The sequence below is a fragment of the Dendrobates tinctorius genome, unplaced genomic scaffold (assembly GCF_039654945.1).
Source record: "Dendrobates tinctorius isolate UK_male_01 unplaced genomic scaffold, ASM3965494v1 ptg000004l, whole genome shotgun sequence".
Classification (NCBI taxonomy): Eukaryota; Metazoa; Chordata; class Amphibia; order Anura; family Dendrobatidae; genus Dendrobates; species Dendrobates tinctorius.
Genome location: NW_027361672.1, coordinates 39581540 through 39596485, shown reverse-complemented (window position 1 = coordinate 39596485; position 14946 = coordinate 39581540). Strand labels below are relative to the sequence as shown.

The 14946-nt window shown below is 41.1% G+C and overlaps 1 protein-coding gene across 1 annotated transcript in view; it reads left to right on the top strand.

The window, feature by feature from the left end:
- LOC141083415 (uncharacterized) overlaps positions 1–14946 on the top strand; it is a 71880-nt gene that overhangs the window by 26788 nt on the left and 30146 nt on the right. The window contains exons 11-13 of the mRNA XM_073567662.1: positions 2768–2821; positions 6138–6191; positions 8954–8998. Coding sequence (XP_073423763.1) covers positions 2768–2821; positions 6138–6191; positions 8954–8998 — 153 coding nt within the window. The remainder of the gene's footprint in view (positions 1–2767; positions 2822–6137; positions 6192–8953; positions 8999–14946) is intronic.

The following is a 14946-nucleotide window of genomic DNA, read 5'->3' as shown; positions in this document are numbered from 1 at the left end:
CTGTATTCACAGCTGAGCTCGGTTAGCCACTCCCTTCCCTTTTATAATCTGGTCTCTGTTACTAATCCTCGTCAGAGCTAGCATTTGCTGATGGCAATCGGTGGGAGAGGAGTACATATGAGAAGGAGAGTTGAAGGAATTATTAGTGACTGTTGCTTGGTATGTATGCATGGTAATTCCTTATCTTTCTCTATTTTGGATTATTCCCCTACCTCCATGCCCAGGTGCATTCCTCTGTTATATGTGAGTGAATATTTTGTATGCCTGGAGTTTTCTGTTAACTCTGGTTTGTGTTGCCTTGTTTCTCAGGTTGGTGTACTACGGTGCACAGTAGCACCCCCTATTCCCTGGGTGGGGGAATAGAACAGAGATAGATGGCTTACTCAGGAGATAAGGAAAGGGTGGCAGTCCCGGCATCTAAACCATCTGAAGTATCTGTGGGAGCAGGGTGCGCTAGGGTTCCCCCTAGTGTTAGGGACAGGGAAGAAGCCCCTGGTCCCAACAACTGTGGTGTGGCACTTATCTCCCCGACTGGCGCTGCTCTGCTGATTTGCCTGATATATCTTCTGGCAGTCACATCACTGCTGCTGCCAGTCAGTGACTGCTCTAGTCCATCAGCTGTAGCCGATCAGCGGCTGCTGTCAATTTCATATAACAATGAGACTCAGCGGAGAGATCGGAGGAATGGTGCTGGTCCAGGAAGTATTTTTATCCTGTTCAGCAGACTGGAACTCTTTACTAGTTATTAACCCTTTTAGGGCGCAGTCAGACGGTCGTATAAATCAGACCAATATCTTAATGCAATGCTTGGACTCGCCAACGGGTCTCCTGACTCGAGCGTTACAGTTGCAGAGAAATATATGAAGCTGTATCACTAGGGTCGGGAGACCCACCGGCCTGTCTGAGCATTGCGTACAAAACTCAGTCCGATTTATACAGCTGTCTAAATGCAAGGATTTCTGCTATATCTTTCTTCTCTTAGTATCCAGTTGTGGCCAAAAGTATTGACACCCCTGCAATTTTGTCAGATAATACTCAGTTTCTTCCTGAAAATGATTGCAAACACAAATTCTTTGGTATTATTATCTTCATTTAATTTGTCTTAAATGAAAAACACAAAAAGAATTGTCCTAAAGCCAAATTGGATATAATTCCACACCAAACATAAAAAAGAGGGTGGACAAAAGTATTGGCACTGTTCGAAAAATCATGTGATGCTTCTCTAATTTGTGTAATTAACAGCACCTGTAACTTACCTGTGGCACCTAACAGGTGTTGGCAATAACTAAATCACACTTGCAGCCAGTTGACATGGATTAAAGTTGACTCAACCTCTGTCCTGTGTCCTTGTGTGTACCATATTGAGCATGGAGAAAAGAAAGAAGACCAAAGAACTGTTTGAGGACTTGAGAAACCAAATTGTGTGGAAGCATGAGCAATCTCAAGGCTACAAGTCCATCTCCAAAGACCTGAATGTTCCTGTGTCTACCGTGCGCAGTGTCATCAAGAAGTTTAAATCCCATGGCACTGTGACTAACCTCCCTAGATGTGGACGGAAAAGAAAAATTGACAAGAGATTTCAACGCAAGATTGTGCGGATGTTGGATAAAGAACCTCGACTAACATCCAAACAAGTTCAAGCTGCCCTGCAGTCCGAGGGTACATCAGATGAGACAAAAGTAGAGCTTTTTGGGCAAAGGCATCAACATAGAGTTTACAGGAGAAAAAAAGAGGCATTCAAAGAAAAGAACACGGTCCCTACAGTCAAACATGGCGGAGGTTCCCTGATGTTTTGGGGTTGCTTTGCTGCCTCTGGCACTGGACTGCTTGACCGTGTGCATGGCATTATGAAGTCTGAAGACTACCAACAAATTTTGCAGCATAATGTAGGGCCCAGTGTGAGAAAGCTGGGTCTCCCTCAGAGGTCATGGGTCTTCCAGCAGGACAATGAACCAAAACACACTTCAAAAAGCACTAGAAAATGGTTTGAGAGAAAGCACTGGAGACTTCTAAGGTGGCCAGCAATGAGTCCAGACCTGAATCCCATAGAACACCTGTGGAGAGATCTAAAAATGGCAGTTTGGAGAAGGCACCCTTCTAATATCAGGGACCTGGAGCAGTTTGCCAAAGAAGAATGGTCTAAAATTCCAGCAGAGCATTGTAAGAAACTCATTGATGGTTACCGGAAGCGGTTGGTCGCAGTCATTTTGGCTAAAGGTTGTGCAACCAAGTATGAGGCTGAGGGTGCCAATACTTTTGTCTGGCCCATTTTTGGAGTTTTGTGTGAAATGATCAATGTTTTGCTTTTTGCTTCATTCTCTTTTGTGTTTTTTCATTTAAGACCAATTAAATTAAGATAATAATACCAAAGAATTTGTGTTTGCAATCATTTTCAGGAAGAAACTGAGTATTATCTGACATAATTGTAGGGGTGTCAATACTTTTGGCCACAACTGTATATCCATAGTATAAAGCATTACAAGCTGTCTTAGAACAATATTTACTAATAATATGAGAATAGAAAAAACACATAAAATGGCACTGCTGCGTTGTGTGCAAAGCATAGAAAAAACCATAGAGGAATTTCAAATGGGCACATAGTGGCAGTGATTATGCAAGACAATTTAAGATATGTGCAAATATACATATAATATATGCATATTAATAAATGATGCTATAATATGGGCCTTTAAGCTGGTGCAACCCATCAATCTCTGCTGTACAAAAATTTTAGTAGATATTTATAACTTGGAACTATTGACTTTAGGGATCTCGAGGCCCACAAGGAAAGCAAGGACCCGAGGGACTTAAGGGACAGAAGGTAAGTTCTTTCCTTTAGCATGAAAACCTTCTTGTTTAAAGGATGAAGAGAATGATATTAACGCCATTGAGATATATCTCTGTAAGCAGTTAGTCTTGGAATCTGCAAAGTTTAAATGTTCCATTTCCAAAGATCTTGGCAAAGTGGGAAAAGTAAAGTGGTAGCCAGCTGAAAATCCAAATTTCCAAAACTACACATACTTGGTTTTCAAATATATTGAAGTGAGTTCAGACACAATCCGCTAGTAACATAAAGGCCCTTTCTTTAGGTGAAGTAAAACACAAATAAGCTTGAGCTGGCCAATATATCCTCATAGTCATGTGTCTTCCTACTTGAAGTGCTACTCAGAATAAAATAATGATTTGAAAATGACAACATATGGATTTTATAATAATTATTCAGACAGATTTCTGCACCATAAAATATAATTGTGGTAATGTGATATCTCTGCCTCTGCAAAGCTTTTAGTAGCTAAACAAGGGTTAATATTAATCAGACACTGACTCCCTCATTTCGGCCATGCATCTTTTACTCTGAAATACTTTGGCATTTCAGAGAATACATACATTTAGAAGCAATTCGGCAATCATGAAGCTCAGGTGACTAGTCCAAGAGGCCGGTCCCTGGTGGCTTCTTCCCGCCCTGCTACTGTTTAGTCACAGATCTTTTCCTATATGTAGATTTCATGGACACAGAGGTCTGTCACTCAAAGGAAGCAGGGTGAAGGCAGTAGGGACTAGCCACTTGGACAAACTGCTATAGTCTCCAACCGGCTTTCAAATATAGCTTTTCTTTGATATTTTGCAGAATTTCAGAGTAAAACTTACTTGGCCTGGACTTTCATTACTGCTGCCCATAGTTCAGATATCATGAATCAGCTGTCATGTTACCTTTTAACGGCAACATTTTTATTATTTTTTTTCTAAATCATTAGAAATATGTACTGGAACTGCAAGTTTTTGAACATAGGAATATTAAGACTTAAAATTATTTATTGACGAATAGTTATCAGTGGTGTTCCAGGACGAGTGGATTTACAATTCAGTTGCAATTATTGCCAAAGCAGGGCCAAATTGTTCAAATTGAGTATACTGTATAAAATGTTAGAAACAAGGCATGTTAGACAATATTCCCTTCCTTACGCCACCTCATGTCTAAAAATGGATCTCTTATTAATAACACTCCCTTTTGTAGGTAACATATTTAATTTTTCTCAGCTTTCCTGCTACTGGACAATCACATATACGTTGTATGGACAAAACTACTGGGCTACATGTCTTAATCATCGAATTTAGATTCTGCATTCAGTCCCATTGCCACATCATTACAAACATTTGTGAAAAAATGTGTCATTCTAAAGAGCTCGCTGATTTCAGGTGTGGTGCTGTAATAGAATGTTACCAGTATTACTAGTCTCTTCCCTCCTAAATATTCCATTATCAACTGTTAGTGGTATTACTGAGACGTGGGAAACTTTAGGAACATCAGTGAGTCAGCTACACAGTGGAAACCATGTAATGTTATAGAGCTGGGTTGCTGAGTACTGAGGCGTATAGTGTATAAAAGTTGCCAATAATCTGCTGACTCCATAACTGTTGAATTCAAAAATCCTTTGTCATTAATATAAGCACAAAAACTGCACTGGAAACTATGTAATGTGGCACGGGTCAGTAGTCGTGGGCGAGGTAGTCATCTTTCACGCCCCAGCACGCTTCATGAAGTTGGGTGTCCTGACTCGATGTGTGGGTTTTGGCTACAGGGCACTACACCCTTGCAGGCCGCATGATGCTGGTGACTTTGGCTGGCCAGGACCGGATGTTAAATATTATAGTGAAGGACACTGCCACTCAAAAATAAACTGTCTTTTACTTAACATTAACTTGGTGGAAATTATGTACATATACATAACTTCACGACCGTTTCCTTTACAGCATGGAGCATCTTCACATACAGTCTTTCTACCTCTTCCAGGCTTGCTTATTACTGTCCCTAAGTTCCTATTCCTTCACCACAACCCAGCACTGTACCACAGTTCAGTAAGTGAGAGTCCTGTACTACAACCTGTAGTTCCACATCCTCTCCTCCTTTCCCTTAGGGGAACTAGTTTGTCACTATGGCTGTTACTTAACTTGCTTGCTTGCTGACGCACTGGATTTACTGCCCAGAGTACTTTCTTCATCTCATGTTCCCTGTTGCGTCCTTCCCCGTTACCTCTCTGTCTGGCGAACTCGGGGCCATACTGCTAGACATCGTGTCCCAGGACCCATCTCTGGTGCATCACTCTGTTCTTCTGTCACTTTTCCTTTTTCCACTCGGGATCTTGCTATCCATTGCCTCAGTATCCACTCATGTCAGGAACACCCAAGTCATGCTGCTCTGTTGACTAGTCAAACCTTAGGTCTGCTTCTGTTGCACGCTGGTCCCTATCTAATGTCCTAGCAGTAAACTGTCTCTGTCTCGTCAATTTAGCCCCTCCCACTCTTAGCTAGTCCCATCTATTAACTCTAAATCTCCCTACTGTTAGGAAGAATATAACACTGACGCCAATAACACCTGTCACAATACACATTACACATGAAAATACACTGCAACAATACATGTGTCTTCAAGGGGAAACGTAGGCAGTATGTCCATCTCTTTACATCTTCATGGCATGGCCGATCAGCTTCTTACCAGCCTTACATAACCGAGCACAATGCCAAGCATCAGATAGAATACTATAAAGTGTAAATGACTCTGAAGCAGTGGAAATGTATTCTGTAGAGTGATAACTTGCCCTTCTCTATCTGACAGCCCAATGGATAAATCTAGATTAGGTGAATGCCAGGTGAACTTTGCCTACCTGACTGCATAATGCCATAGTAAAGTTTGGTGGAGGAGGGGTAATGCTATGGGGTTATTGTACAAGAGTTCACCTAGGTCACTTAGTTCCAATGATGAGAAATCTTAATGCTTCGGCACATCAAGACATTTTGGATTATTCTTCCAACATTGTGGGAACAGTTTGGGGAAAGCCTTCTTCTATTCCAGGATGAATATGCCCCAGTGCACATAGCTAGGTCCTTTGGCATGGATGGGGGAGTTGAGTGTATGTAGATTTAGAATGGGATGTCATAAATGCTTATGGAGGTGTAATGTTTAAGTGTCCAAATACTTTTGCTAGCATAGTGTATCAGCTTTCAGTTTTTAGATATTTTAAAAAAATGTACAGTAATATTTCTTGCACTTTTTTTTTTATTTTTTACTATTTGTAAGTAATAGAAATTAGTATCACAATATAAAATCGAGTAATAATTTACATATTCTATTATGACAGGGAAAAGTTGGCACTCCTGGATTTTTGGGAAGCCGTGGAGAGCTAGGATATGTGGTAAGTACAGTTTCGTGCTAACAAAATGTGCTGGTCACATGAGCATATATCAAAGTAGTGAACAAAAACATCCCCTTAAACTTGTATTTTATTATATTGATTAAAATGTAAAAAATCCCAACAGAAACCTGTGAGAATGTGCATGAATAAAATTAGAAATAAGATTGCATATACATGAACTAAAGTCCATATATTACTATCAGACAATAAAGATCTATATCCCAGATATACGGCTAAAATAATAATACTGACAGAATGTGACCTATAATCTGACCAGTCCTCCTATAGGTAATTAAATTGTCCTTCATCAGTGAAATATCTCAAGGCTTCACAAACTGTGGCAAGTACTGTAATAGTTACAAACAAATGTATACATAATAGGATATAGAAAATTGTGAAATACTCTTAGAGATTATAGTCTCTCTTTAATCTTTCCTAGAGTGATCCTTCCTGACAGCAAGGGTTGGCAACCTAGATAGATCACGAAAATGGCACCCCCCAAGTCATCTATCCTTAATAATCCTGGAGATTCCCTAGATAAACAAATTTATAGCTCAGAACACGGGAAAATACAATAATAACTATTAAAGAGGAATTCTAGACAGTCAGGCCTTGTCCTTGAAGGAATGACCTGTATGGAGGAGATATGTCAGGTATAAAGCAAAAAATAATAAGGTAGACGGCCATAAATTCAGGTAGATACACAGTATTCACCACAATGGGCTGCAGGATATCTGTACATGCTATATATTAATTTTTGATATAGAAAAAACATAGTGTGCTCAGATAATCAGAATATATTGTCCTTGATAAGGAACAAACATGTACAGTATAATGAATGGCATGTGCCAAAATAATATCAATCCATATGTCCAAAACTCATATCTCAGACCGTTTCCCCTCCAGATGATGGTTCCTCAGGAGATCTATAGTAAAGAGTCCATAAGTACACCACCAGCAGGATATGTTCAATGTACAATGGAAACAAGGAGATGAATGTGACAAGGAGGAGAATTTGCGTGGGTGCACACACGCTGACAGCATTCAGACAGTGCTAACCCTGGGAAGTGAGCATTCAGAGAGTGCTTGCTCTGAGAAGTGAGCATTCAGAGAGTGCTTGCTCTGGGAAGTGAGTACTCAGAGAGTGCTTGCTCTGAGAAGTGAGCATTCAGAGAGTGCTTGCTCTGAAAAGTGAGCATTCAGAGAGTGCTTGCTCTGAGAAGTGAGCATTCAGAGAGGGCTTGCTCTGGGAAGTGAGCTGTCACGGTCACGTGTGTCTGGACGCAGCGAGTACCGCAAGGCGAACCCATATGACACACCGCCTCCAGTTGGGTGAATTTAAATAATAAAAGGTGCAGCTGGATACGCTGCCTCCAACTGGCGAATTTAGGTATTACACATTATACATACAGTAGTCTGGAAACCCCGCCTCCAGTAAGGCAAATTTAAATAATAAAGGGGGAACCTGGGTAACATTAACAATGGTGGGCCCTGCAATAGGGAATAGGGAAGTGGAGACCTCCTGTACTCCCCTGAGCCAGTGTCCCTGCACTCCTAACGTTCCCTATGTCGGTTCCGCACCGGGCGATGCACAGGAACCTAAAAACCCTAGATCGCCCTGAACCTAAACCCTCACTAGGGAATTGGTCGGTGCGGAAACTAATCCCACCAACACACATGAGGGAAAATGACAATACAGGGGAAACACCACTTGGCTTTGCTCTGTTGCGTACGCTCCTAGCAACAGAGCCCACCACCTGTGTGCATCTTCTCCTCCACCCGGATCCATCACCATAACTGGATCCTTCACCATAGAGCAGCCTTGGAGCAGAGTCCACCACCAATTGCAGCTGTCCAGTAACAGAGTCCCAAAGATGAGTTCAGCTCCTGCCCAAAAAGTCAAGCATGCTTGAGTCCAGCTCTCAGCAACCAAGTCCTGCATGCTGAGTGCAACTCTCTCCATAGTCGTCACTCCACCAAGCCATGCAAGCACTTCCTGCCGACACCATAAACTGTGACTCCACCACGCCATGCCAGCCCTTCTTGCAGACCACCTAGCTGCCACTCGTCCCCTCTGGCTGGGCTGCGCAGGACTCATGTTCAGCTCCTTCCTTCACCCAGGCTTCCTTGTGAAAGAGTAACACACAATATCACCAACAGTGATTGAACACACCTGGCTCCCTTTTATAGAGCCTAACACCTGATTTGTAATTAAGTGCACATTAAACCAAAGAAACTAATGTGCACTACCGCTCACCACCACCGGGGCAACTTAGAATGAACGACACCACGTGTTATAATTCTAATGGCCACCAGGGGCAATCAACCCACTTTGGCACCAAGCCAAAGGAAAAAAAGTTCACTTTGTGCATTTAAACTGTCAGATCCACGCTGGATCATGACATGAGCACTGTCAATCAGAAGAGGGAAAGGGCTCCAATACGCAAACAAGAAGGCAAAACCGTGCACCAAATTCTTGGCTATGCCAAGAGCTCACTGAATTCCCCTCATTTGCATATGAATGAAAAGTTATTTTCTCAGGCACCGTGCCAATAAGAGGTACAGTGCTAGTATGGTTGTTATCGAGACTAGGTCTCCTAAAACACTGTATAGCCCATTTAAAATACATTCTGGGGGTGACAGACTCCATCATTTATTAGCATCGTAGCTAAAGAGGTTGTCCGCTACTTTTACATTGATGACTTATCCGTAGTGTACCTACAGTATATGACATAGTTTTTCTCTGTTTTATGTTTTCTAAGGGTTACCTAGGAATCACCGGTGAACAAGGAGAGGCAGGAATAAAGGTCAAGTATTTAATATTTTAATATGAGTTTTTTTGTGGGAAAATACCCCCATGATGTCATATTGCTATATTATTATACTTTTCCAATAATGACAATTTTTTGATAATTTCTTACTTTGGTATCAGGTTGTTATTAGAACTGTCTGTACTTGTGGTGAACTTGTGAAGTGACTTTGCACTGGTCCATAATGTCACACTCCCCTTCACGAGAGGGGCTCTGATAATCTGCCTTTAAGGCTCCGAATCTAGCCGCACCGCTGCCTGGCTCTGTGCTTAGACACCTAGCGCTGCACATGTGTCTGCACATCAACAGGCCTATCCTCCCACCTCCTGCATGGGCTAAATCCGTCCCCATCCATCCTGACCAAGGATCTGGGTTCCACAGTTGCACAATACAAATGTATAGAAGCTGGGTGTATGTCCTGAAAGGTATTTTTGGACCTTTTCAGCATTTACAACAAAATGTAAAATAAATTCTAATAGATAAATCAGCATATACAAAAATAAATGCTGACCAATCATAAACGTCTTCCAGCTAGAGCATGTTATATCTCAAAATAACTATCTCTCAATGGCAAAAAGGAAAAACAACCAAAAAATGTGTTTTAGGCTGGTTTCACATTTGCGTTAAAACAACGCTGCATCCTGCATCGTTAAGCCCCACCCTGAGCCGGCTCCCTGCCCGCCCCATCCGGGATCACCGCCTACTTTCGCATTTGCACGCATGCGATCGGCGCACCCTATCTTTAGCATAGGGTGCGCAGATCATGCGCTGCCAGTGTGAAAGTAGCGTGCTGCGCACTTTTGACGGTGCGCCGTGCGCGCCGAAATGCAACATGCTGCATTTCGGCGCGTACGGCGCACCGTCAAAAGTGCACAGCACGCTACTTTCACACTGGCAGTGCATGATCTGCGCACCCTATGCTAAAGATAGGGTGCGCCGATCGCATGCGTGCAAATGCGAAAGTAGGCGGTGATCCCGGATGGGGCGGGCAGGGAGCCGGCTCAGGGCGGGGCTTAACGATGCAGGGCGCAGCGTTGTTTTAACGCAAATGTGAAACCAGCCTTAGAGGTTTAAGTTTACTTCCTTAAAAAGCTTGTGCTTGAAAAATATTTGTTTTTTGTCATGCAACACAAGGCTAATATTCCTGAAAAAAAATGCTATATGGTTAACACCTTACCGCCATATGACACACATATATGTTGGCTCCCTGACTTTGATTCAGGCTTAGGACCTGAGCCTGCATCTTTCCCAGCAGATGACTACTGTGATATTCAGCCATCATCTGCCTCTAACAGCTATGCATGGAGCTGAGCTTCGTCCATGTCTTTTAACCTACAAAATGCTGATGCAACATTTTTGTGCCCATGGGCACCCCTGTGCCTTTCATGACATTTCTACTGTGACCACCAGTTTCTGGCTGGTGTTCATAAAAGAGCACGATTTTTGCTGTATATAGCAGTAGTTTGGAATTGCATTGTATAGCAGATATTTATGCCTTACGGCAGTGTTCTCCAACTCCAGTCCTCAATAGCCACCAACAGGTCATGTTTTCAGGATTTCATTAGTATTGCCCAGGTGATGAAACTATTGCCTGTGCAGGTACTGCAATTATCACCTGGGCCATACTAAGGAAATCCTAAAAACATGAACTGTTGGTGGCTCTTGAGGACTGGAGTCGGGGAACACTGCCCTATGGGGACGAACAAATACAATGAAAAGTGAAAAATAATGTTTTTAAAAATATGAAAAACAAAACAAAAAAATAACCTTCAAATTACACTCGTTTTCCAGCACTAAAAATGAAGAAATAAAAAATTGAAAAATTCAGATATGTGGTATCTTTATGTCTGTTATTGTCTGATCTATCAAAATATAAAATTAATTAACCTTATTTGTAAAATGAATTGACTTTAATGGTAATCTAAACACCAGAATGATGTTTTTTTGGTCTCCGCAATACAAAAAAAATGCAATAAGAGGCGATTAAAATATAGCATGTATCCCAAAATAGTATCAATAAAAATGTTGGCTCAGGGTGCAAAAAACAAGCCCTCACACTTACCACATATCCCAGATCTCGGAAAATGACGACACAAGAATAATGTGTTTCTTTTTTTTTTTTTTTTTTTACAAATTTTCTTTTGCTACTTAAATAAAAAATAAACTATGCATGTTTGGTCTCTCCGTAATCACATGATGGGAATGTGCGTTGTCACCTGCGTGATTCTGTCGCCGTCAATTTTTTGTTGCTTAATGTTTGGGCTATTTGTAAATTTACCTATCACATTTTATCTTTCTGCTGTTTTCCATTTGGTTTAAAGGGATTGCCCATTACTAGGACAACCACTTCTCAATTACTCTACCATGTAAGATAATAACAGCCTGTACCCACCTCCGGTGCCAACAGTGTTAGCGTGATATTGTTCCAGGATTGTTATGTCATGTAGAAAAGTAATAGATTCCAGCTCCAGTTTAAAAATGAGATTTTTTATTGAAAAAATTTAGATAAAAATACCAACTTAATGATGGTGATACGGCAATACTTGGTTAGATGCATGCATGCAAAGAGAAACTGGAGTAAACAGGTGAATGGAATAAAAATTCATCTTTATTAAATCAATAAAAATATATAAATAGAGTAACGAACAAGGTAATGGACATAATCATAGCAAGACAACACCGCAGGGTGAAGGCAGCAAAACGCAAGGTAACCACACTGCCAAACTGCACATATGTGCACATCAGTGCATACGGTACAGAGCAAACGGAATATAAGGGTAAGTAGCCAGTGCATGCTGCAGCATCATGCACCCAGGTAAAGACATCCCATACCGCTGGTATAAAAGGCATTTATTGCGGTCAGTGTGAACATTTTTTTACCAAGTATGGAGACGATATCTTACCAAAAGTAAAGGCAGAAGCAGAGTGGATCCTGGGCCAGGTAGGGGAGGACCCACCGCGCGTTTCGTGTGTCACAAACCACGCTTTCCCAAGGTAAGTGTGTTGCAAGTAAGGAGCAGGACCTTCTTAAGCCCCATGTGACAGGTCACATGGTGACCGATAGACCAATCACGTTGGTTCTCAGCGGCGCATGCAAACTAGCCCTCACATGGCCATATTGACTGAAAAATAAAAAAGTTATGGCTCTGGTAAGAAGAGGAGCAAAAAATACAAAAACGAAAAATCCCAATGTGGTAAAGGGGTTAATATTTCCTTTGAATTGTTTTTATACTGCTCTCTATTTTATGTATATATTTCCCACTCACTGTGTTGATTTTTCTCGGCTGAGTGTGCTATGCGTCACGTGATTTTTTTTGTCCATCTGCTTCGAATTTGGTCAGAGCTTGAGGCTCTTTCTCTCTGGATTCATTAGCTTTGACAAAGGACGCTGGAGTGCATCTGAAACGCATAGCCATGCATCTAACCAATATATGCAAGTACCCCAGTGACATCTTAATATGTCAAAGGAAAGGTGAGGCTAACCTAAGCCCCCCTATAGAGGAAGAAAAAGCACCCACTCCAATATATATGCATGCAAAGAAAACCGGAGTAAACAGGTGAATGGAATAAAAATTCATCTTTATTAAATCAATAAAAATATATAAATAGAGTAAAGAACAAGGTAATGGACATAATCATAGTAAGACAACACCGCAGGGTGAAGACAGCAAAACAAAAGGTAACCACACTGCCAAACTGCACATATGTGCACATCAGTGCATACGGTACAGAGCAAATGGAATATAAGGGTAAGGAGCCAGTGCACGCTGCAGCATCATGTACCCAGGTAAAGACATCCCATACCGCCGGTATAAAAGGCATTTATTGCGGTCAGTGTGAAATTTTTTTTTACCAAGTATGGAGATATCTTACCAAAAGTAAAGGCAGAGGCAGAGTGGACCCTGGGCCAGGTAGGGGAGGACCCAATGGGGTGTCCAGTGCGCATGCGCCGCTGAGAACCAATGTGATTGGTCTATCGGTTAACCCCTTTGCCACCTTGGGGTTTTTCGTTTTTGTATTTTTTGCTCCTCTTCTTACCAGAGCCATAACTTTTTTATTTTTCAGTCAATATGGCCATGTGAGGGCTAGTTTGCTTGCGGGACGAGTTGTACTTTTCAATGACACCATTGGTTTTATATAATGTATTGGAAACAGGAAAAAAATTCCAATAGCAAAATTACCATTTTTTTTTTACCATGTTCACTAAATGCTAAAGCTGTCCTGCTGTTATGATTCTCCAGGTCATTACCAGTTTTTAGATACCAAACATGTCTAGGTTCTTTTTTATTTAAATAGTGAAAAAAATTCCAAAGTTTGTAAAAAAGAAAAAAAAAATGACACCATTTTCCAAGACTTCCAATTTTTGTGATCTGAGGCTTTGTGAGGGCTTACCGTATTTTTTGCGCACTGAGTTGACGTTTTTATTTTTAGCATGTTGGGGCAGATATGATCTTTTGATCGATCGCCTGTTACTGCATTTCATTTCATTGCAATGTTTTGTGGTAACCAAAAATAGTAATTTTGGCGTTTTGAATTTTTTTCTTATTACTCTGTTTACCAATCGGATTAATGGTTAATTAAAATATTGATAGATCGGGCGATTCTGAACACGGCAATACTAAATATGAGTATTTTTAACTTCATTAGTTGTTTTATTTTTTATGGGGCAAAGGGAGGGTGATTTTAACTTTTACGTGTGTGTGTGTATATATATATATATATATATATATATATATATATATATATATATATATATATATATATATAATGTATTTTAACTTTTTATTTCTAACTTTTCACCGCCTTCAATAGTCTCCTTCACATACTTGAATCTGCGATCATCTGATCACTTGTGCTACACCTAGCAGGGCTGCAGTCTTGCTATGTGTAACGAAATTGCTCATCTGTTAGGGTATGTGCACACGTTGTGGATTCTGCTGAGCATCCGCAGCAGATTCTCCTGCGGTGTACAGTACCATTCTATTTTATGTAAATCCAAAAACGCTGTGCACACGCTGCAGATTTTTCCATGCAGATTTGCTGTGGTTTTGAATACGCAGCATGTCAATTCTTTGTGCGGATTCCGCAGCGGTTTTACACCTCTTCCTTTCTAGGAATCCACAGGTATCAAAACGCAGGTGAAATCCACACAAAAACTGCACAAAATCCGCAGTAAATCGGCACTAAATACGCAGGTAAAACACAAGTCATTTTACCTGTGGATTTAGCAAAATCCACACTGAAAAATCTGCAGCAGAATCCGCAGCGTGTGCACATACCCTTATGAGCGCCGAGCACGATGAAACCAGGTTCTACAGCGGTTATTGCGACGTTTAAAAAAAAAAAAAATCCTCTACATGATAGCCAGGTTGTGGATACATTACGTGATTGAAAATAACTAGATGACGCTATATTGCTAATGGTAGTATCTCTCTTTGCTAAAATAAAACATCCCTGCTCAAGAATATTGTACAAAACAAGATCTTCATATAAAATCGAAGAAATTCGGGGATGGTAGATTTAATGCAAATGAATTGTGTGCCATACTGAATAGACAGAACTACGTTTCTACATTTTCCCACGTCTGGTTAATGTAAGTCGCTGATACCAGGTCTCTGGAACCTTGAGATCAGGTCTCTGTAACATTGATATGGGGTCTCTGGAACCCTGAGAACTGGTCTCTGGAACCCTGATATCGGGTCTCTGGAGACCATTCATCAATGACGCAAAGATACGCACATGTGGTCTCCGTTCTATTCAATATCTCTGGAACTGCAGAGTACAGTGAATGGCTTGGCAGTCCCGTAGATAATGTATAGAGGCGGCTCATGTGCACTTCTGCTCCTTTGCAAACCCCATTTTTTGGGTTTCAGAGTTCTGATCTCAGGATCACTGGGGGTCATATTGGCCATACCCCCAGCGATCAGCAAGTTATTCGCTATACT